The 21,863-nt window shown below is 39.4% G+C and overlaps 2 protein-coding genes across 6 annotated transcripts; one reads left to right on the top strand and one right to left on the bottom strand.

Moving 5' to 3' along the window:
- Window positions 1-1,625: 1,625 nt before the first annotated feature.
- srrm2 (serine/arginine repetitive matrix 2) lies at window positions 1,626-13,069 on the bottom strand. 5 transcript variants are annotated; one of them, XM_028454848.1, is made up of 10 exons: window positions 12,953-13,069; window positions 9,752-10,003; window positions 9,582-9,677; window positions 8,193-8,378; window positions 7,238-7,321; window positions 6,666-6,731; window positions 6,573-6,596; window positions 4,298-4,400; window positions 2,224-4,191; window positions 1,626-1,760 (listed from the first exon to the last, which is right to left on the bottom strand). In XM_028454848.1, the coding sequence occupies exons 2-9, from the start codon at window positions 9,997-9,999 to the stop codon at window positions 2,287-2,289; spliced, it is 2,712 nt and encodes a 903-aa protein (XP_028310649.1). In that variant the 5' UTR covers window positions 10,000-10,003; window positions 12,953-13,069; the 3' UTR covers window positions 1,626-1,760; window positions 2,224-2,286. The 5 variants fall into 5 exon arrangements, with proteins under 5 accessions (XP_028310649.1, XP_028310650.1, XP_028310648.1 ...); XM_028454849.1 differs by lacking the exon at window positions 12,953-13,069 and adding an exon at window positions 11,304-11,515 and having other exon boundaries at window positions 2,224-4,188; XM_028454847.1 differs by lacking the exon at window positions 12,953-13,069 and adding an exon at window positions 11,304-11,513.
- arl6ip1 (ARL6 interacting reticulophagy regulator 1) lies at window positions 12,228-15,880 on the top strand. Its single transcript, XM_028454852.1, has 6 exons — window positions 12,228-12,391; window positions 12,977-13,110; window positions 13,982-14,101; window positions 14,180-14,297; window positions 15,483-15,567; window positions 15,640-15,880. The coding sequence occupies exons 1-6, from the start codon at window positions 12,356-12,358 to the stop codon at window positions 15,756-15,758; spliced, it is 612 nt and encodes a 203-aa protein (XP_028310653.1). The 5' UTR covers window positions 12,228-12,355; the 3' UTR covers window positions 15,759-15,880.
- The last annotated feature ends 5,983 nt before the right edge of the window (window positions 15,881-21,863 follow it).

Here is a 21,863-nt window from a genome sequence, read left to right as displayed (position 1 = left end):
TTCCAAAATTGACGAACTTTCAGAGTTTTTCTGTAAACATCAAAACAAACTCCATTTATTTTCATATTTTGAAAAATTGTCAACAAAATAATTGAAGGCATTATCAAATTAATTTGTAATTAAGTTTTATTCTGAAAATCTCTCCACACAGTCCGAGCTTCACTGGCGCCTGTTCTTTCTGGTGAAGATGGTCGTTGCCATGGAAACCACCCACAGAAACACTGAGATGTGTTCACTTGCAGTGGAAGCGCGCCACACCTTAAAACGTACAACTTTTATTAATCGGCTTCGACGAACACGTGAAACGTGGACAGACTTCACATCACGTGCAGACACTTCCTGCAGAGACCCCATCACTTCCTGTTGTGCCTGTTGGATAAAACACACACATTTAGTCTGAATATTTAACACTGAGTCGTCTCTGAAGAACAAACCTGCGACTGGGAGACGCCGCCGCCCTCATGTGGTGAGGAGGAGAATAACTGAGCGAGCGTGAGTCTCTCAGAGAATCGGCGGGAACGCGTCTCGGCCTGAAGTGGAAACAAACACAATAGAAACACTCAAACCCACAATGCTGTATAGCTTTATTTTGAAAATATCTGCTACAAAAGAGATCACTGTTAAATGATGATGGTGTTTGATATAGAATACGTAGAACGACATCACTGAAGCTGCATGGAACGAGAAAAGGTGAATTTTATCAAAGATTACTGGATAATAGCATCCTTCAACATAAAAGCACAGAACCTTTTTGTATATCAAAAATGAAAACGACCCATTAAAAAAGTCAGTGTCCAACTTTTGGGCCACGAAACACTTTTTAAGAACCTCTGAAGCAGATTATTTCAATCCCTGGATTCACCATCAGATTAATATTTCAAAATAAAACATGCATCATGATATTCTTATATCAGGAGTTTCTGTTTCTTCCTTTCTTTTATTTTGGAATAATTCATTATTAAAAAAAACATTTTCATTCCCAAATTTGAAAAGAAATTAATCAAAAATTTTTATTTGAAATAGAAAAGTTAAAAATAAACAAGAGTTAAAGCTTAAAAAAAGAAAAAAAACACCAAACCAAAGCCTGTTAAATGTATGAATAGACAGAAATAGTTCTCCTTCAAAATAAAAGCCCATTTCCTAAAAATTTTTTTTTAACTTTTTTTTTGTTTCTATGCACAAACATGAGTGACTGCTCGGACCTCTTACCTCTTTTTCTCTTCTTCAGCTTCATCATCAGAAGAGGAGGAGGAGGATGATGATGAAGAGGAGGAGGAAGATGAGGAAGAAGGCGGGGCATTTTGTGTTCTTGAGTTTGAAAGAAAGAAATGAGATGTGATCAGATTAAACACATTGTGCCACCAGGGGGCGGTGGAGCTGACGTTCACCTGTCAGTCGGCTTTGCCTCTGAGTCGGAGCTGTCTGAGGAAGAGGACGATGATGAAGACGAGGATGATGACGATGACGAGGAGCTGCTGCTCTGGGGCATCTTCTCCGCCTGCTTCTCGTCCACCTGCTGAACAACGGTGACCAGCAGTGGAGAGCGGTTGACGTCGGACTCTTGACGAACGGGGGGCGGAGCCGCCTCAGAGGAAGAGGAGGAGGAGCTGGAGGATGAAGAGGAGGAAGAAGAGCGGCAAGGAGGCGGGATGTCTTTAGGAGGAAGGTTGGCTCTTCTTCCTCGTGGTTTTTCCTGCTCTCTTGGAGCAGACACAGAGCGACTCTTCCTGCGTTGCCGTGGAGACGGAGAGCGGCGAGACCTGAGGAGAGAAAAGAGGATTTCACTAAGCTAACCAAACATGCTAAGCTAACCAAATATGCTTAGCTAACATGTTAAGCTAACCAAATGTGCTAAGCGAACATGCTAACCTAACCAAAAGTGCTAACATGCTAAGTTAACTGAATGTCTTAACATGCTAAGCTAACCTAACTAAACATGCTAACATACTAATTTAACTGAATGTCTTAACATGCTAAGCTAACTTAACTAAACATGCTAACATACTAAGTTAACTGAATGTCTTAACATGCTAAGCTAACCTAACCAAACGTGCTAATATGCTAAATTAACTGAATGTCTTAACATGCTAAGCTAACCTAACTAAACGTGCTAACATGCTAAGTTAACTGAATGTCTTAACATGCTAAGCTAACCAACGTGATAAGCTAACGTGCTAAACTGAATGATCTACACAGGAAGTAGAACGTGTGTTTGTGTCCCACCTGACAGGAAAATTTGATCTATTTGGACTCCGGGACCTGCTGCGCCTCCTGGGTGATCTGGACCTACTTCTCCTGAGCCCCCCATGCCTCTCTCTGTCCCTTTGCTGTTCCCGGTAGTGGTCTGACCTGACTGGGGGGGGAGAGGTCCTCCGGGGCCGGGCGGGGACTTCCTGATACTGCTTTGGGGGAGTGCGGCGAGGGGGGGAGGCATTTGAAGTCTTTCTGGGCTGGAGGCGCGTCCTGCTGGGTGGACTCCTGACTCTGTCCTCGACCCTGGACCTGGGTGGGGGGGGGGCTGGGGCTGTCCATCCGCGTGGGGCTGTAGCGCTCCTGGCCTTTGGGCTGCTGGTTCCCTGGGGTTCGTCTGGGTCTGTTGCTTTCACCCTCGTCCCGGGACGTGTGAACGTGTTTGAGAACCTGAGCCATGACTTTCTTTGGCTCTTCAGCTGAGGAAGAGGATGAGGACGAGGAAGACGTGGAGCTGTCGCTGTCACTGCTGCTACTGCTGCTTGCTCTTCTTTTCTCCTTATTTTCCTTCTGAGGACTTGCAGGTTTTTCTCCTCGATGGTTCGTGTCCAGTCTTTGGTTCCTGGACTTTGACGCAGACCTTGATTCACTTTGTGGTTTCTCTGAAGATGAAAATCCGGCCTGGTCTCGACCCTTCTCTTTCACTTTTGGGTCTTGCCTGCTCTCCTCTTCCCGTCCTTTCTGGCGTCCGTTGGGAATCGGTGATCTGGAAGAGTCCCGAGGAGGCCGGTAGTGGTTCCTCCTCTCCTGGGGTGGTGGACCTTCTCTTGATGGTCTCTCTGAGTTTTTGAGGTCTCGTTGCTCCTTCCTGGGAGGAGGTGAAGGTGACGAGGAGTCATGTCTTGGTCGCCTCACCTTGTTCCGACTCTGGTCCTGTTTGGGTGGAGATGGAGAAGAGGAGGAGCCGTGTCTGCTCCTTTGGGCGGCGCTCATTTTCCCTTTGTCCCTCTTTCCTGGGCTCCTTGAATGCCTCTCCCTCTCCGGTTCTGGGCTTCTTAAACTTCTCAGTTTTTCTGCGCTTGGACTTTTTGAACGCCTCCTTTTATCTACGTCTACGCTCCTTGAACACCTCTTTTTATCTTTGTTCTCATTTCTTGAACGCTTCTTTTGATCTTTTTCTGCACTTTTTGAACGTCTCCTTTTATCTACGTCCACACTCGATGAACGCCTCCTCTTTTTGTCCACGCTCCTTGAACGCCTCCTTTTATGTATGTCAATGCTCCTTGAACGCCTCCTCTCTCTGTCCGCGCTCCTTGAACGCCTCCTCTTATCTACGTCTACGCTCCTTGAATGCCTCCTCTCTTTGTCCACGCTCCTTGAACGCCTCCTCTTATCTACGTCTACACTCCTTGAACGCCTCCTCTCTTTGTCCACGCTCCTTGAACGCCTCCTTTTATCTACGTCTACGCTCCTTGAACGCCTCCTCTCTTTGTCCACGCTCCTTGAACGCCTCCTCTCTTTGTCCACGCTCCTTGAACGCCTCCTCTCTTTGTCCACGCTCCTTGAACGCCTCCTCTTATCTACGTCCATGCTCCTTGAACGTCTCCCCTTATCTACGTCTACGCTCCTTGAACGCCTCCTTTTATCTACGTCTACGCTCCTTGAACGCCTCCTTTTATCTACGTCTACGCTCCTTGAACGCCTCCTTTTATCTATGCTCGAGCTTCTAGAATTCTTTTTTCTATCCATGCTTTTCGAACGTCTCCTTTTATCTTTGTCTGCACTCCTTGAACGCCTCCTTGTCTTTACTTCTACGCTCCTTGAACGCCTCCTCTCTTTCTCGGTGCTCCTTGAACGCCTCCTGGTCGTTCTCTCTGTGCTTTTCTTTACTTGAGGAGGCGGAGAAGGAGACAATGAGTCGTGTCTCCGTTTGTCTCGTGGTCCTGACGTCTTCGCACTCTGACTCGGTTGCTCTTTCTCTCTCTCCTGATTGGCTCTCTTCTGAGTGACAAAAAAAGTTGTGTTACGCACAAATCCAAAACCACCAATAAAAGTTTTAACGATGGCTTTACTGATGTAAAAAGAAGGACATCGACTCTTCACTTACTCTCTCTTCTTCGTAAACTTGTGTTGTCCTGTTGGGTGACCTTCTTTTCCTTCCCGGGTCACCGTCTCTCGCCCTATGGTCCTGGAGCTTCGGTGGAGAAGGACTGCAAACATTAGTGGAAAACACAAACCATATTGATATGAAATGGATAGAAGAGCCTCTTGTTAATAAACGTCCCACCTCCAGTGTTCCTACAGTTTTAGTCAAAATAAATTAAAGACTTTTAAGGACTTTTTATTGCTATTTGAAAGCAAATTTAAGATCAACTTCACAGTAAACATAATTGGGGAAAAAAAACGCCACATAAATTACATATGGTACATTTTTTTCCAGTGTCTAGAGCAGACGTGCAACTGGTGTCCTCCAAAGTAAACTGTGTAAAAATACACAAAATGACAATAAAATACACCAAAAAAAACCAGATTAAAATAATCAAAATCACTACAAACACAAAATTACAAAATCTATAAAACAACAAAAATAAAAAACACTAAAACCATTAAGGAAAGCCATAAAGAAAAAATCTTTGTTGGTCAGGAAATTTTTATTAAATTTACATTTTCCCATGTTTATATATTTGGGAAAAAAAACTAATGTTACCACTTATTTTGAAATGTGAGACAAATTACAATCATAAAATCATACTTGTGTTAAAATTTAAGACTTTAGAAACATTGATTCAAGACATTTTAATGACAATTAAGGCCTTATTTTAATGCCTTTGAGGACTTTTTAAGAATCTGAGGGAACGCTGACCTCTGACGTATAATTGTGTTGGACGTAATGTAAACATTAGAAATAATTTGTGGAATATTTTAAATTTTCTCATAATCATTGGGAAAGTAAGTTTCTCTGCATTTTTTTTTACATTTATTTTAAAAATAATCAAATGAATTTTAAAGTCTAAAATGTTGTTTGAGGCATTTCTATTTTCCATTATAAATTGACCTGACTTTGATTTTTACCTTTAATGTAAAAGTATGTGGGTCATTGAATATATTTAGATATAATTAGAGCTGCAGGGTATTTTTAGTGTCCTCAGAGCTTCAGCGCTGTCTTGGTTTTTAAAGTGATGATGCAGCAGAGCTGAAGTCAGCATCACATGTGAACATTTTTAAATCAAAGTTATAGGAACTTTTTCTACTGATACTACTCCTCCATTAATGCTTGTTTAATCGGGCTGTAATTTGACATGGATCATTTATGAGCAGATGTCTAGAGCCTTTCTGAGACCTTTTTAAAAGTTTTCTGGTAATTTCTAAATTTTATGGAACATAGTCGTGTGATATATTGTTTCAAAGGCAATTCATTGTAGATTACGATTTTACGTCGTACAATTTCATTTGTTTTACTCAGTGGAACCAAGTCATTTGACTGAATTCTCAGGAACGTGGTACATGTTATTCAGTGCGGAGACGTTCCGCGGGTCTGGCCGTAATTCATCAGAACTTGTTTTATCATGAAAACACAGAACTATGACTATGCAGTGGTTTGTTTTTTTTCTTTCTTAATAATGCAAAAATTATGCATTTGTGCATAGAGGTGAAAATCTGTGTGAGAACAGCGAATATGAACTTATTTATAGCTTGGCCGAAACTGCGCCCTGTGTTACGTCTATGGTAGAACAAAACAGAACCATATTTTTTTTTAGCGCATTTTAGAGATATATCCTGGTGATAATTTTTGTGATTGGTCAAAAACACGTAATTATAAAAACAATATATTTAAGGTCTTAAAATCATCCCAGTCGGTTCGAAATTTCTGTTAGTTTTAGTTTTTATTTTTATTTTGCCAGAATATTAGGGGGTAATGTTAGTTCGGGACTATATTCACACAATAATTGTTTCTTCTTGCCAAAATGTTTGATTTCCTAAGTTTGGGGAATGGACTGGGATGATTCTAAGACCTTAAATAATACTCTGACAGGTATAGTGAAAATCTTATGAACAATCTTGCACAAAATTATCCCACAAGTCAAAATATTTGACTATTATTTTGTCACTTTTTGTCCTCTGACGACAAAAATAGATTGAGAAGTGACAATTGTTTTGCTGAAGATGTGTCTCATCATTGCTGACATTTTGGCATCAAATATGAAATAAATTTATTTGACAATTTTGTGTTTTTGATAAATCTATCAGAGAAATCAGCCCTGCCACCAATTCCAGCAATAACAAAAATCTATTTCTTACTTTTTAAATAAGCTAATACTTTAATGTTTGATCATGTGTAATTCTCAAGGCTTTGTGTGTGTGTGTGTGTGTGTGACACTGACCTGTGCTCCTCCTTGGACTGTTCTCTGACACACAAACACATTAAAGTCACAGACAGAACACACAACAGAACCTCAGAATGATCGATTTATTACCGTTTCTTCTTCTTCTTCTTGGATTTCTTCTTCTCTCGTCGTGGAGATGGAGACAAACTCTCAGAACTACGACACACACACACAAAATTAATGATAAAAGCCTGAAAAATAAGCTGAAAACCAATAAAAACTAATTGCACTTTTAAAGAGCAAGACCAGGCCAGGACACGCCTCCTCAACCATGGGAAACTGTTTTTTGTTTTTTATTTGTTTGTGAACAAACTTTCAACAAAGGTTGATGAAATTTTCAGCAAAAATCCAAAATGGGATCAAGAACAATTCTGGCAAGGATCCAGATCAATATCCCAAATGAATGAGTTTCAAAAAAGAAAATACTCAGTTATCGGATTTATCAAGTTTCATCCTGATCAGCGTTCATTTCGTGGTGAGTTTTCAAAATAAAATAGGGGTGTCCATTAATGTGGATCTACAGTATAGTTCTTAATGGGACTAGGTCTGGGACCATAATCAATAAATCAAATAACCATATGAGAAAAAGGGACTCAATAACGTTTTTGACCTTTTTTAATTTGTGAGAAAAGATACTGTAAAGAAAAATGTGTTACACACACCTGTCTCTGCTCTTGTTTTTCTTTTTCTTCTTCCGACTGCGTTTCTTTGGAGGAGACCCAGAATCCTCGGAGTCTTCCACAAGCCTGAGGAGGGAATCAATCAATCAATCAATCAATCTTTATTTGTATAGCGCCAAATCATAACCAATGGTATCTCAAGGCACTTTACAGTAGAGCAGTCTTAAGGACGGACTCTTCATTTTATGGATACACACATATGCATATATACGTATATACACATACATATGTATCCCACACCCAACATGAATTCATCATGGCGGCAAGGAAAACCTTCTGTTAAGCAGCAGGAACCTTGTGTGGATCCCATTCCTATGATGAACAGCCATCCACGTTATGCTGTGTTGGGTGTGTGCAGAGGAAAGGGTGGAGACAGAGTTGTTGAGACTCTGTAACTCCACACTGAGGATCCCACGGACCTGCAAGACAAAAGCCAGAAGGAGAACAGGAGCAAACACACAAGGGAAGAAGCAGACATAGAGGGAGTGTTTGAAAGAGGAATGGGACCCTCTCCGGTCCCTCTCTAACCTAAATGACCTCTCTCTTAACGCCCTCTCCAACCTCTCTCCAACCGAGCATGCGAAGTATGCGCTTTTACTTTGAAGGGCAGTCATTGATCTGCTGTGAGCTCTAACAGCAGGAAATTGACATCTTTAGGTTTAGAAGAAGAAAAAACTACGATATGAAGAATAGAAACAATAAAGTGTGTCGAACATCGTAAATACATTTAATAACTACTGAGATCATTTAAATATACCGGAAGAAAGATTTTAAATCACAAGATAAATCATGTAATTTTTAGAATTTGAAAATGTTTCTGGGTTTGAGTCAAAGTTAAACATTAATGAAAGCATTTGATTGGTTAAAAACGTTAGAACTGTTCGTTGGTTGAATGGTGAACGTGTGCGTCCCTCAGTGCAGGCTGTCAGGTGCTCACGTGTATTTCTGCTGCTGCTGTTTCTCCCGCTCTAGGCGCTCCTGCTTCTCCAGCTGCTCCTTCTTCTCCTTCCGGTCGGCGTGGAACGACGAGCCGTCCACATAGTCGCTGGAGATGCCGAAGGCGGCGCGGAGCCGGTCGTTCTTCTGCTGGTTGGCGGCGGCCAGAGCGTGAGTCTCCGTCACCCTGAGAGGAAACGGGTCAAACGTGTGAAGAATCTTAAACATCGTAGATTCATAAGAACGTAACAGCTTTTAATACGCTGTTCTGGCCCCTAGTGGGTAAATTATACATTACCATTTATTTTGAAATGTGAGACAAATTACAATCATAAAATCGTACTTATTATGTGTGAACTTAAAATTTAAGACTTTTGAAACATTGATTTAAAACATTTTAATGAATTGAATGCCTTTTAAAGGACCCATGTTACGCTAAATGAACTTTTCTGTGCTTTAAACATGATAAAGGTCTATTATGGCTTCATACACATAATCAAAGTGTTTTTTTCATTGATTTCATCAATCATTAGTTAGAGGGTGATTTACTCCTTTCTTACTACAGGATGAGCACAAAAACCTCACTACTATTTGATGACACGTTCCCACTTTGATGACGAATTTGACGTGACACTGAGCTGGAGAAGCCACGCCTCCAGGAAGCTCTCTGCCGTGATTGACATGTAAAGGTGAGCATTTCAGCATCCTTCACGTATGTACTGGTGAACGCCCCGCCCCCACGCTCTGTCTCGTGTTTATAAAGCAGCATGAGCTCAGCTACGGAGTGGGTGGGAGGAGGGTGGGCCGTCCTCTGGCCTTACGTCACTGTGCGGGGAGGAGGAAGTCAGTGTCCCATCTATAGACACGCCCACTCGTGAATATGCATAAGTAGGATGTAAATCAGCCTGTTTGTGTCGAGTTGGTCAGAAAGTTACTTTACAGAGGCTAAAACTCTGGAAAACGCGCGAGTTTTAAGCCCCAAAAACTATGTTTTTTTTTTTTTTTTTTAGAACAAATTGAGATGGGTGAAAAAAAGCGTGACATGTGACCTTTAGGATCTGCAGGAACCCTGGAAATGATTAAAAAGGAGCAGTCATAATAACTTATATTTTCTTTTTAATTGTAGCTTACGAATTGTTATTTTTTACATACATTTTTATTTTATGTATGGTTTTCTTTTTTATTTGATATTATTATTATTATTATTGTTTCCTCACAGGAGTTAAAAAAATATTTTCTGAAAAAATTTATAAATATTTCAAAAAGAAAAAAACCCCCTGAATTTTAAAAAATGATTTAGGAAAATACGGAAATTGGAAAAAATAAAATGGATTTTATAGGGACCTATGTACGGTGGTCATGTGACTGCTGAGGAGTGGGAGGAGCTTACGTGGGTCTGTCAATTGAACTTTGGAGTGGCTCCTCCTTCTCCTGCAGCATCATCCTGAAGCTGTTCACCTTCTCCTCGATCTCCTCAGCAGAGTACCTGACGGAACATGTAGAGCGTTAGCGCACGCTGGCCGCAGAGCGCCGACCGTGGGCACGCCGAGAGTTCCTCACCCCTGCTCCTCCATCATGTCCTGCAGCTCAGCACATTTCACCTCCAGCTGCCTCTTGCGCTGGTGTTCCAGAATGTCTGCGTTGGGCTGGCGGTTCAGCTGACTCTCCAGACGTTCGCGGTCCTTCTCATCGCGCTCACCACCACGCTCGTCCCGCGGACGTTTGACGCGCACGCTGGACAGATTACGCTGCACGTAGCCATTGGTGCCGCTACCGCGCGGAGTCGTCAGGCCGATGCCGTTATACATATTTCTGAGGAGAGAGAGAAAAGATTCACAGACATCAAAGTCATGTTTTTTGCTTCATAAATAATCAAACTTCATTAAAATGATTTGATGAGAACATCAGTCAGAGACACTTACATTTTCCATAATATTTAAATAACCAATATACATGAAAATGTAGTTAATACCTTTTCTGTCATTGGGAATCATCTAGTATAGATTACATTATTTTCTTCCAGAATATTTTCATTTTACTCTGTTTAAATTACAACATAACGTACATTCAGCTCTGGACGAGTTGCTGTACTGAGAATTTAAGCAGAAAATGCAATAAAATACAAATATAATTTATTCTTATTTGGAAATTAATCTTTGTGCAAAATAGAGAAAATTGTTGTCTTTATTATATTTAGTTAAATAACTAAATTTCACATTTTATATTTAGAATCATTACTAACATGGTATTGTGACCCAATTACTAATCATTAATTATAGTAGGGGTATAACAAAAAAGAGTAACAATGTGAGTCAGTGTGTGGGAGTGTTTAGCTTCACAAACTAAAAATGAAAACAAATGTACCAATCTGTTCTTATGATAAGCAGTCACACATGAAATGATGAACGCTGCAATGGATGGAGAACCTTCATTTATACAAATGCAATGTTTTAATTTTAACCATTTTAGTAGACAATCAGAGCCAGAAATGCAATAATAATAATAATTGACATCATTTTTTCTTTCAGTGATTCGGTCTTGATTTTTTTTTTTTTGTTTTTGTCAAGAGTTTTAAGTCCAGTTAATCCCTAATTTATATATCTATATTAGGGCACAATAATGTTAAATTAAAGTTAAAGATTAAAAACTCACAGTGGGACGTTTGACAGTCAATACATTTAAACAAGTATCTATATTTTTACTGAAGGATGTGCATTTCTAACCTCAGTGACATCAGTCTTTAAGTAGAAATTAACGTTAAAACAGGACAAAGTCATGTTAAAAAAAACAACAGATTGGGCTATTGAAAAAATATAAAGCTTTTTCATAAATGAAAATGAAACAAGTCCAGACGTATTTCTGCCATGACAAAAAGATAAAACAAAATAAAAATTAATTAATTAATTAATTAATAAAAATCGCCCCCTTGCGGCTGTACAAACTGACGGTTCTCAGGTGAAACAGTATAGCTCATTAATTCACACACAAACACCCAAAGAGTCTGAAGTCAAAGCTGATTAACGTATTTATAATAACATAATGTCAGTGACTCGTTAAAAACTAAAACACACTTAGCTCTCCAAAGCTAACTGCTAACGCTGCTGCTACGTACCGTCCTCGTTTCCCTCCACGAACGACGATAAATCGACAAACCGGGAGAATTTAACCGGCCAGCGTCGCTCGGTAGGACCGAAACCGGCAGATGAGCAGACAGTGGCCGCGTCTTCACACCGGTTTTCTGCGAAAAATAACCGTCGTTTGCTGTGCGTGCTAGCCGTGAATCCTACGATGTACAACGGAGGAAAGAACTTCCGGTGACGTCAGACGTAAGCCGACGCAACGTTTCCAAAACTATTTGATTTCGATATATATATATATTATTATTATTATTATTATTATTATTATTATTATTATTATTATTATTATTATTATTATTATTATTATATATATAATCATAAAATATTTTATCGCTGGTAAACATTTTAACTGTACGTCAAAACGTGTTTTTATGTAATCAAAAATAATCGTAATTTTATTTGTAGTTTTTGCGTTTTATTAAAATTAATGTAAGATTACGTCAAAAATATTGATAACAAAGTACTAGATAGACAGACAGACAATATTATTATTAATCATTATGTTATTTCTTAATTCATGATATTATTATTATTATTATTATTATTATTATTATTATTATTATTATTTATTATTATTAATAATAATAATAATAATAATAATAATAATAATAATAATAATAATAATAATAATAATAATAAATCATAATAAAGACCCATAAATGTAGTTTAGCCTTGCGGGCTTGTGACGTACACGGGCTTATATAAATTGTTGTTTTAGTGTTTTATTAAAATAAATGAAAGATGAGGTCAAAAATATTGATAATAAAGTACTAGATAGACTGAAAATAATAAGCCATTAATTTAGTTTTTTTTACTAACATTTTCGCTAAATATATATATTTTTTAATTCACGCTTTAAAACTACTCTACCCAGTGTGCCTTGCGGGCATGTGACGTCGACAGGCTTATATAAAAGTACCGCCCAGTTGGCCGTTAGGAGCGCTGCTGCAGTTAGCGGAAGAAAGTCGAACTTCTGTCTGGTTCTCGGCATTTACTCTAAAATCTAGACGTCACACCGAGCCGAGCCATGACCGAGGTGGACAACAAGAGTGCTAACCTCCTGGTGAGCAAAAATAAACCTCATAAATAAACGGCAGCGGAGGATGTGTGTGGTGTTAGCATGCTGAGGCTAATCCGGGTTAGCTGCTCCGTGTGTCTGATTCTGTCAGTGTTTTCACAGACACTTCAGTGGTTTAACCGTGTAAAGCTAACGATGTTAACATTAGTATTAATACCGTCACTGCGTTCAGAAACCTGAGCCTTGTGCTCGCGCGCGGGGCAGTGTGCGTGCGTGCGAGAGAAGCGCAGCGTCATATCTGTTCATCACACGCACACACTGACCTAAATGCACACTGACACACGCACGAAGAGACGCACTCCCTGGCACGCACACAAGCTGTCGTTACACACACATGGACGCACACACACACTGTAATAGACGCCTACACTCTGAGACACACACACACACATGCATGGATCCACACACTCACATGTGTGCGCACTGTAACACACACACGTGTATAAATCAGTGTAATTTAAACAGTTTAATTTGATTCTGGATCAGATCATAGATTTTTCTCAAGTGTTAAATCTAGATGTTTGTAGAGTTTAGAATGTTTCTCACCGTGGTTTGATCTGTGTGTCCCAGGCCCAGGAGACGGCCCAGCTGGAGGAGCAGCTCCAGGGCTGGGGGGAGGTGATCCTGGCTGCAGACAGGATCCTACGCTGGGAGCAGCCCTGGTTCCCTGGAGCTGTGATGGGAGCCACCACCCTGCTTTTCCTGTGAGTGAGACAAGTCTGAGCAGCAGGATGGCCAGAGGGCCCTGAACGCACCACTGTTTAACATCAGGGAAGGAGAACGTCACACGCCGTAGAGATATGAGGAGTAGACGGGACAGTGTATGTAATGTGATGAATATGGAGGTCACACAGGTTTAGTCCAGTTCTTTGTTCTCATTGTTCCTTTTACACTGTTTATCTAATGGTTCTGATTGGCTGACTCATCACATGTTGATGAACTGATGCTGTAAGTCTGTTTCATCACTTCCTGTCTACGCCCTGTTGGACCCTGAAGGCATCGTGCAGCTCAAAGCTCCCTGTGTGGGTCACATGGGGGTGGGTGGGCGGGGGAGACGTTCTCTGGTTGTTCCACTTCCTGTTCCTGACGCATTGTGACCCATATCAGCTGATCTGTGTTTTCAGAGAAACCAACCGTTAGAGTTCACAAACATTAAGTATGTTTAAGGAAATCACAATAAACAGTGATTTTTCAAGCTCAGTTTACAGACTTTTAAAGTAACTGGAATCATAGCAAACATGCTTCATAAAATCTAATAAAGTTGTAATTATATTATCATTAGTCATTAGTTTCATACGCAACAGAAATGAACTGAAACAAATCTATTTCTGACATTTACTGTCCAGCTATTAGCTACACATGCTAAAGCTAACATTAGCCCACCTGTTTTACAGAGAAAATATGTTGGAAATGTGATTATGTTCCAAACATGTGGGTCAGGGTCTGTTCAGGGTCAGATTGAACAACATTGCCATTTAAGGAAGTGAATTAAGTTTAAGAAAATAAAATGTAGCTTTAATAGAATAAAGTTTGACACGTACGTACAGGAACATGGATGGAATTGTGTGTGTTTAGGATGATCTACTACCTGGACCCCTCCGTCCTGACTGGACTCTCCTGTGCAGTGATGCTTCTCTGTTTGGCTGATTATCTCGTCCCGACTCTCGCTCCTCGAGTCTTTGGCTCTAACAAGTGGTGAGAGAAGCTCCTCAGGCTGAAGGTTTCACTACACGTTGCCTTCCTCTTCCTCATAGTGTGTGTGTGTGTGTGTAGGACGACCGAGCAGCAGCAGCGTTTTCATGAGATCTGTGGAAACCTGGTGAAGACTCAGCGCCGCACGGTCGGTTGGTGGAAGAGACTGTGTGTCCTTAAAGAGGAGAAACCCAAGATGGTGAGTTTTATAAACATACATATATAAAGATAATGTTATCATTTATAACATAGCCTGTCACTGCTAGCCTATGGGATTAAAGTCATTCTCAGTTAAACGGCTGCTTTTATCCCATACTGTCATTGGCTGGAACTATGTATGATGGCGTATTAGTGCCACATTTAATTAAAAAAAAACCTAAGCATCACCAGAATAAAGTTGTAATATTTTGCAAATAGATTCGTGATTATGAGAATAGTTGTGATTTTAAAGTCATAATAATCTTGAAATATTCCCATAAAATAGTTACTTTAATCTTGAAATATTATGACTTTGATCTTGAAATATTATGACTTTGATCTTGAAATATTACAACGTTAATCTCGTAGTGCCCACATTTTATTTAGTTTTAATGTGGCCCTAATACGCTGTCGTAACCATGTACAGAGCTGTTTACTGTCCATACGGTCACTACATGCTATGCTAACATAGATGGTGGCTACATGCTATGCTAACGTAGATGGAAGCGGAAACTGTCAATCAGAATTCCTTTATTAATCCCAGCGAGAAATTGCTTACGTTTCAGCCACAGAAAAAAAATCACAAATAAAAGAATAAAATGTTTAACAAAGATGAAAGAAAATATGTATAATTCAGTAAAAGACTGCTAAAAAGAAGGGTGTTTAATACAGCTTTATAAATACCTGACCCCTTCCCCGCTAATTTTGAAATATTATGACTTTGATCTAAAAATGTTACATTGATCTCATAGTGCCCACATTTTAATTTGTTTTAATGTGGCCCTATTACGCTGTCGTAACCATGTACTGAGCTGTTGACTGTCGCTACATGCTATGCTAACTTAGTGACTGTATCCATATGGTTGCTACATGCTATGCTATCATAGATGGTGACTGTACATACAGTTGCTACATGCTATGCTAATGTAGATGGAAAAGGAAACTATATAAAGCAGTGTTTAATACAGCTTAGTTTACACTGCAGCATTATAATGTGTGTGTGTGTGTGTGTGTGTGTGTGTGTGTGTGTGTGTGTGTGTGTGTGTGTGTGTGTGTGTGTGTGTGTGTGTGTGTGTGTGTGTGTGTGTGTGTGTGTGTGTGTGTGTGTGTGTGTGTGTGTGGTGTGTGTGTGTGTGTGTGTGTGTGTGTGTGTGTGTGTGTGTGTGTGTGTGTGTGTGTGTGTTAGTACTTTGCCTCAGTGATCAGCAGTCTGTTGGCAGTGGCCTGGATTGGACAGCAGGTCCACAACCTGTTCCTCACCTACCTGATCGGTCAGTGAGCACACATTAACCCACACTAACACACACACACACTCTAACCTGTGGCTCCTCCCCCTCACACAGTGAGCTTCCTGCTGCTGTTGCCCGGCCTCAACCAGCACGGCGTCATCTCTAAGTACGCTGGCATGGCCAAGAGGGAGATCAACAAGCTGCTGAAACACAAGGAGAAGAAGAACGAGTAGATGTTTTAACGCAAACTGGATTCATCATGTCAGGGCGAGTGTCTGCTGTCCCGTCTTTATTTATGTCCTTCCTGCTTCTTTTGTCTTCATCAGCAGTCTTTAATAAACTGATTTAAACCTTTGCTTTGGTTTCAACAGTCGTCACAAAAACATAGGAAATGAGGAAACATTTCGTTAAAATAAACACATAAATGACTTAAATATTTATTTTAAATCAGGATGTCCATGGGCTCTTACAGTATTAAAAGATGATAAATTAAAGTCTTAATCGCAATTTTATGAGATATTAAATTTTATTGCTATTCAAGCTTTGACTCTGTTGCGTAATCAAAGCTAGATTACCTCGAGACAACGTCACCTGACAGCGAATGTTCTAGCGTGAAAAGAAAAATGGTGGGAAGCCTGCTGTTGGCCACAGACAGCATTAGGTGGAAACGAGACAGGTGAGCTCACCAACACAGCTACGACCATGACATCTGCTGACATAAATGTGGTTATGGACGACAGGTTATCTGGTGAATCACCACTCATTAAAGTCAGACATTTCTGATTTTAAGTCAATGTTTCTGTTCCGGATTTGGACATAGGTGACGTTCACCTGTGACGGGGACAAAACCGGATACGTGATGAGATGTGGGTTAGCAGCGTAGGACGGAGGCTCCGTTAGCGGGAAAGACTTAAGACCTCCAGCCTCTGGGACACGGAACATGCTAAAAGAGCTAATGCTAAAAGAGCTGTGTGTGTATGAGGGAGAGTTGGTGTTCAAATTAATAAAAAAATTATGGTGCAATGTTATGTTTGAAATGTGCTACATAGATACATTTGGTTTGAATGTCTGTATCAAGAACAAACAAAATAAATTCAAGACTTAATGTCAGTTCACAGCAGTGTGTAGTATCTGAATGTCTCAGTATAAATGGTCCCAATATTCATTTGTCAAAGAGCTGATGGAAAGCAACTCACACAATGTCAGACATTTAGATCATATTGTAATAACTTAGTTTTCTACCAGTTGGACTTAAATAACTTGTGACCTGAGGGGAATGTTTATAAACATGCCTTTAGTTTAATCATTTCTGTTAGATTGTAAACTACAACTGTTAAAGATGTGTTGCTAACAACAGCTTAACGTGGCGATGAGGTCTTCAATGTTTTTGAAAGTTTTTTTTTTTTTTGTTAAAGTCTTGGAGATACGTTGAAATGAACCTCAGGATTCCTGCACACACCTTGTAAATCCAAATATTTATCAGGTTATTACCAGGAAGCTTTAATCTGAATCTGAATTGTAAAGTAACTACCACTAGGGGGCGCCTACAGCACAAAAATCAGTTTAAACCAACAAATCCAGGTTTTATTCTGGACTGTGATCACAGAATGTTAATCCAAGAAGAAGCTCCGCCTCCTTTTCAGCAGCAACGAATGAGAGAAAAAGATAGAAATGTAACAACTTTAGGGACATAATCAGTATTTTTTACAGCCTTCAAAGCAAATCAAGAATAAAATAACAGACACTACAAAATCACAGAATGGCTTCAAATGACGGGAAAATACAGACAACCACAAAAAGAAAAAATGCACAAATCAACGATGAAATTACAGGAAAATACACAAAATAAATAAAGTACACAAACACATTGCTTTAAAAACTGAAACAACAACACTGAAATCCTTTATGCCGCCTGTGTTAATGCTCTGATTGGCCGTTATTCTAATGTTGATCACGAGATCATTTTTGTGGCCCCGCCCCCTGTGATAGACATTGCTCATTCCCGGTTTAGGGCAACATTGAGGATCTTTTTTAGACTTTGAGAATAAGTCGTACTATCATGAGAATAAAGTTGTAATTATGAGAAAGCTTTACTACATAAATAAAGTATAATTAATAAAGGCGAGTGGAGAGAAGAGAATGATGGTTTCCATGTCAACCGTCTCCTCTGTGATGCTGAAAATGAAACGTGTTTTTTCTCTTTTCAAAGTTGTAATAATGTGATGCAGAGGAAGTATTTCTTTGTCAAACCTTTAGTGAATTAGTTGAATGCAGATCCTCCTTTTTCTCTTTGTTGTAATTTGACTTTATTCTAATTCAATTATTAGTTTTTTTCCCTCAAAAGCTTTATTGTTAAGTAAAATGTTTCCTCTCAACGTAGCCCAGGCCACTAGGGGGCGTTAGACACGTTAGATCACAGAACAATAAAACATTTCATCCTGTCCTCAGATAAACACACAGAATGATGCCAAAAAAACACAAAAATTCACTGTCAGCAAAACACAAATAAACAAAAATGGAAGAAATCACCAAAAAAAACAAACAAAACTTTAAATGGAAAGAAAAACACACAAAGCAACAAAAACGACATGAAGGACCTCAGAGTCAGAAATATAGACAAAGATACACAGATGTAGACAAAAAAGAAAGACGTACAGACATGCAGATAGACATAGATAGATGCAGATAGACATAGATAGATGCACATAGACATAGATAGATGCAGATAGACATAGATAGATGCAGATAGACATAGATAGATGCAGATAGACATGGATAGATGCAGATAGACATAGATAGATGCAGATAGACATAGATAGATGCAGATAGACATAGATAGATGCAGATAGATGCAGATAGACATAGATAGATGCAGATAGACATAGATAGATGCAGATAGATGCAGATAGATGCAGATAGACATAGATAGATGCAGATAGACATAGATAGACATAGATAGATGCAGATAGATGCAGATAGACATAGATAGATGCAGATAGACATAGATAGATGCAGATAGACATAGATAGATGCAGATAGATGCAGATAGACATAGATAGATCAGATGACATAGATTGATGCAGATAGACATAGATAGATGCAGATAGATGCAGATAGACATAGATAGATGCAGATAGACATAGATAGACATAGATTGATGCAGATAGACATAGATAGATGCAGATAGACATAGATAGATGCAGATAGACATAGATAGATGCAGATAGATGCAGATAGACATAGATAGACATAGATAGATGCAGATAGACATAGATAGACATAGATAGATGCAGATAGACATAGATAGATGCAGATAGACATAGATAGACATAGATAGATGCAGATAGACATAGATAGATGCAGATAGACATAGATAGACATAGATAGATGCAGATAGACATAGATTGATGCAGATAGACATAGATAGACATAGATAGATGCAGATAGATGCAGATAGACATAGATAGATGCAGATAGACATAGATAGATGCAGATAGATGCAGATAGACATAGATAGACAGATTGATGCAGATAGATGCAGATAGACATAGATAGACATAGATAGATGCAGATAGACATAGATTGATGCAGATAGACATAAATAGACATAGATAGATGCAGATAGACATAGATTGATGCAGACAGATGATTAAAATCATCTGAAAATATGCATCAACATGACATGGCCACTGTACAAACTGTGGGAAACCGCTGTGGAAGATGTAAGGAGTAGTGTTGGGCGGTAACGCGTCACTTTTTACAGTAACTAGTACTGTAACGCAATATTTTTTAAAAGAAATAACGCCGTTACCGTTACAATATGGTGCGTTTGTCTGTTACTTTGCTAGCTGCAGTGTACTTCCTGTTTACACATTACTGCCCTCCACTGGTCTTTAATGTGACGACTAGATCCTCCGGTACGTTCCAGTGTGATACAGGAAATGCCACATTTGACCCTCGGTCTAATTTTATGCAGCCCCCAAAGTAAATGTACAAAATGACAGAAAAATACACAAAACAAGAGCAAGAATACATTAAAAAATGCAAAGAATTACAACATTGCAGGAAAATACAATAAAAAAACAAGATAAAAACACAGAAAATTCTCTAAAAATGATGTTACAATGAAAGCAAAATAGGTTTAGATTATTTGTTTATGAAAATAATGTTATTACAGCTACAAGCGGCATTGTACGGGATTATAGTATTTAAATACATTAATTTAAATCATATTTATTTGCTTTGAAAATTGTATTTCAGTTTGAAACTTTAACTCTTCTTAGATTAAATTATGTTAATGTCAACTGAACTAAATCAGAATTTAGAGAAATATATATTTACCATAACAGCTAACAGTCTTTAAACATGTGTTGTAGTTATGCTTCTGTTCGTGTTTTTTGTTTGCATTTATGTTTTTTTGTTTGCGAATTGTGTAACTTTGTGACCGCCGTAGGAAACACACAAATGAACGTGGACGCTGTCGCTCTGTTTCATCTTCAGTGTTTTGATGCATCGCAGGAAGTGAGAACTGGTCGGATGGCTGCGATGAATGAACGCTTCATGAGCTCAAGTCACAATGGTTTAATGAAAGAAATCTTTAATGTGTCAGAGCTTTGATAGATTGTTTTCTCACACAAAGGGACATTTGTGGTGATGGAGCAGGAGCTTCCTGTCCTACTGGTTCATCACTGGCACAAGGAAAATACACCACTATTAGCTCTACATTTATTTATTTGATCGTTAATAGGATTACGTCAAAAGAACTCAAAGAAAAGATTAACGAGACGCAAACCTGAGGCCACGGACGATTCCATTACATTTTAGAGGTTATTTGATCAATAAACTGATTCTGGATCATTTGTCATTGTTGGCAACATTTCAAAAATTCATATCATAACTAACCAATTTTTCTTAAATTTGTGTTGGTATACACTACCCTAGTATTGGACCAGCACGGATCTTCAACACATCACTGGAGCTGTGTGAAGTACCTCCTGCTTCTAAAGCTCCAGCATCATCTCAGTCCTACAGAAACCTGCCATCACAGGACTTAATGACTATCGACCCATTGCCCTGACGTCTGTAGTCATGAAGTCCTTTGAGAGGCTGGTACTGAGCCACCTGAAGGACATCACAGGATCCCTGCTGGACCCCCTGCAGTTTGCCTATCAGGCAAACAGGTCTGTCGAGGATGCAGTCAACATGGGACTGAACTACATCCTGCACCACCTCGACTCCCCAGGGACCTACGCTAGGATCCTGTTTGTGGATTTCAGCTCTGCATTCAACACCATCATCCTGGACATCCTTCACCAGAAACTCACCCAGCTCACAGTGCCGGCCTCCACCTGTCAGTGGATCACCAACTTCCTGACTGACAGGAAGCAGCAAGTAAGGCTGGGAAGCATCACATCCAGCACCCGGTCACTCAGCACTGGCGCCCCCCAGGGGTGTGTTCTCTCCCCACTTCTATTCTCCCTCTACACCAATGACTGCACCTGAGGGGACCCCTCTGTGAAACTCCTGAAGTTTGCAGACGACACCATCATCATCGGTCTCATCAGGGATGGGGATGAGTCTGCCTTCAGACGGAGGTGGAACTCATTACTGTGGAGATGACAGTTATTATTATTATTATTATTGTCTTATCTTGTTACTGTTATCTTGTTATATTATTTCATTTAGTTTTGCACATATTAGTCTAACTTCTGTTTATATTTATGTTTATATTTTTTCTAGTTGATTGTTATTATTTAATGTTTACATTTTTAGAGATATCACAGTTCACCAAGTCAAATTCCTCGTGTGTATAACATATATTACATGATCAATAAAGTTGATTCTGATTCTGATTCTGATATACTACCCTACTATTGGACCAGTATAGGGGTCAGCAACCCACGGCTCCAGAGCCACATGTGGCTCTTTCATCCTCCTGTTGTGGCTCTCTGTGGCTTTGGAAAATAAATAATGAGTATTTAATTACAATGTATTTTTATTTTAGTTTGTTAGTTTTTATTATTTTTTATTTTTATAATTTATTATTTGATCATAATTTGTAGATTATGGTAATCTTGTAACATTAAAATAAAACGTTTTTAGTATTTTTGTCTCTCAAACAATGTGCCACATCTGCTGATGTGCGACACCCGGCACATGTGGCACCCCAGACTTACCAACACCTACACCAGCAGCATCAGTATGGTTTATTGAGCTTTTTAACCCCTGGTAGGTAAATGATGAATACATTTAAAAAAAAAAAGTTTCTGAAGAAAACAGAACGTTTAATGCTGCGTGGGCGGATTCATTTGTCTTCATGACCAATGAGACTGCTTTAC

The sequence above is a fragment of the Gouania willdenowi genome, chromosome 8 (assembly GCF_900634775.1).
Source record: "Gouania willdenowi chromosome 8, fGouWil2.1, whole genome shotgun sequence".
In the NCBI taxonomy this organism is placed as follows: Eukaryota; Metazoa; Chordata; class Actinopteri; order Blenniiformes; family Gobiesocidae; genus Gouania; species Gouania willdenowi.
Note: the sequence above shows the minus strand (reverse complement) of the source record. Positions and strands in the feature narration are given on the sequence as shown.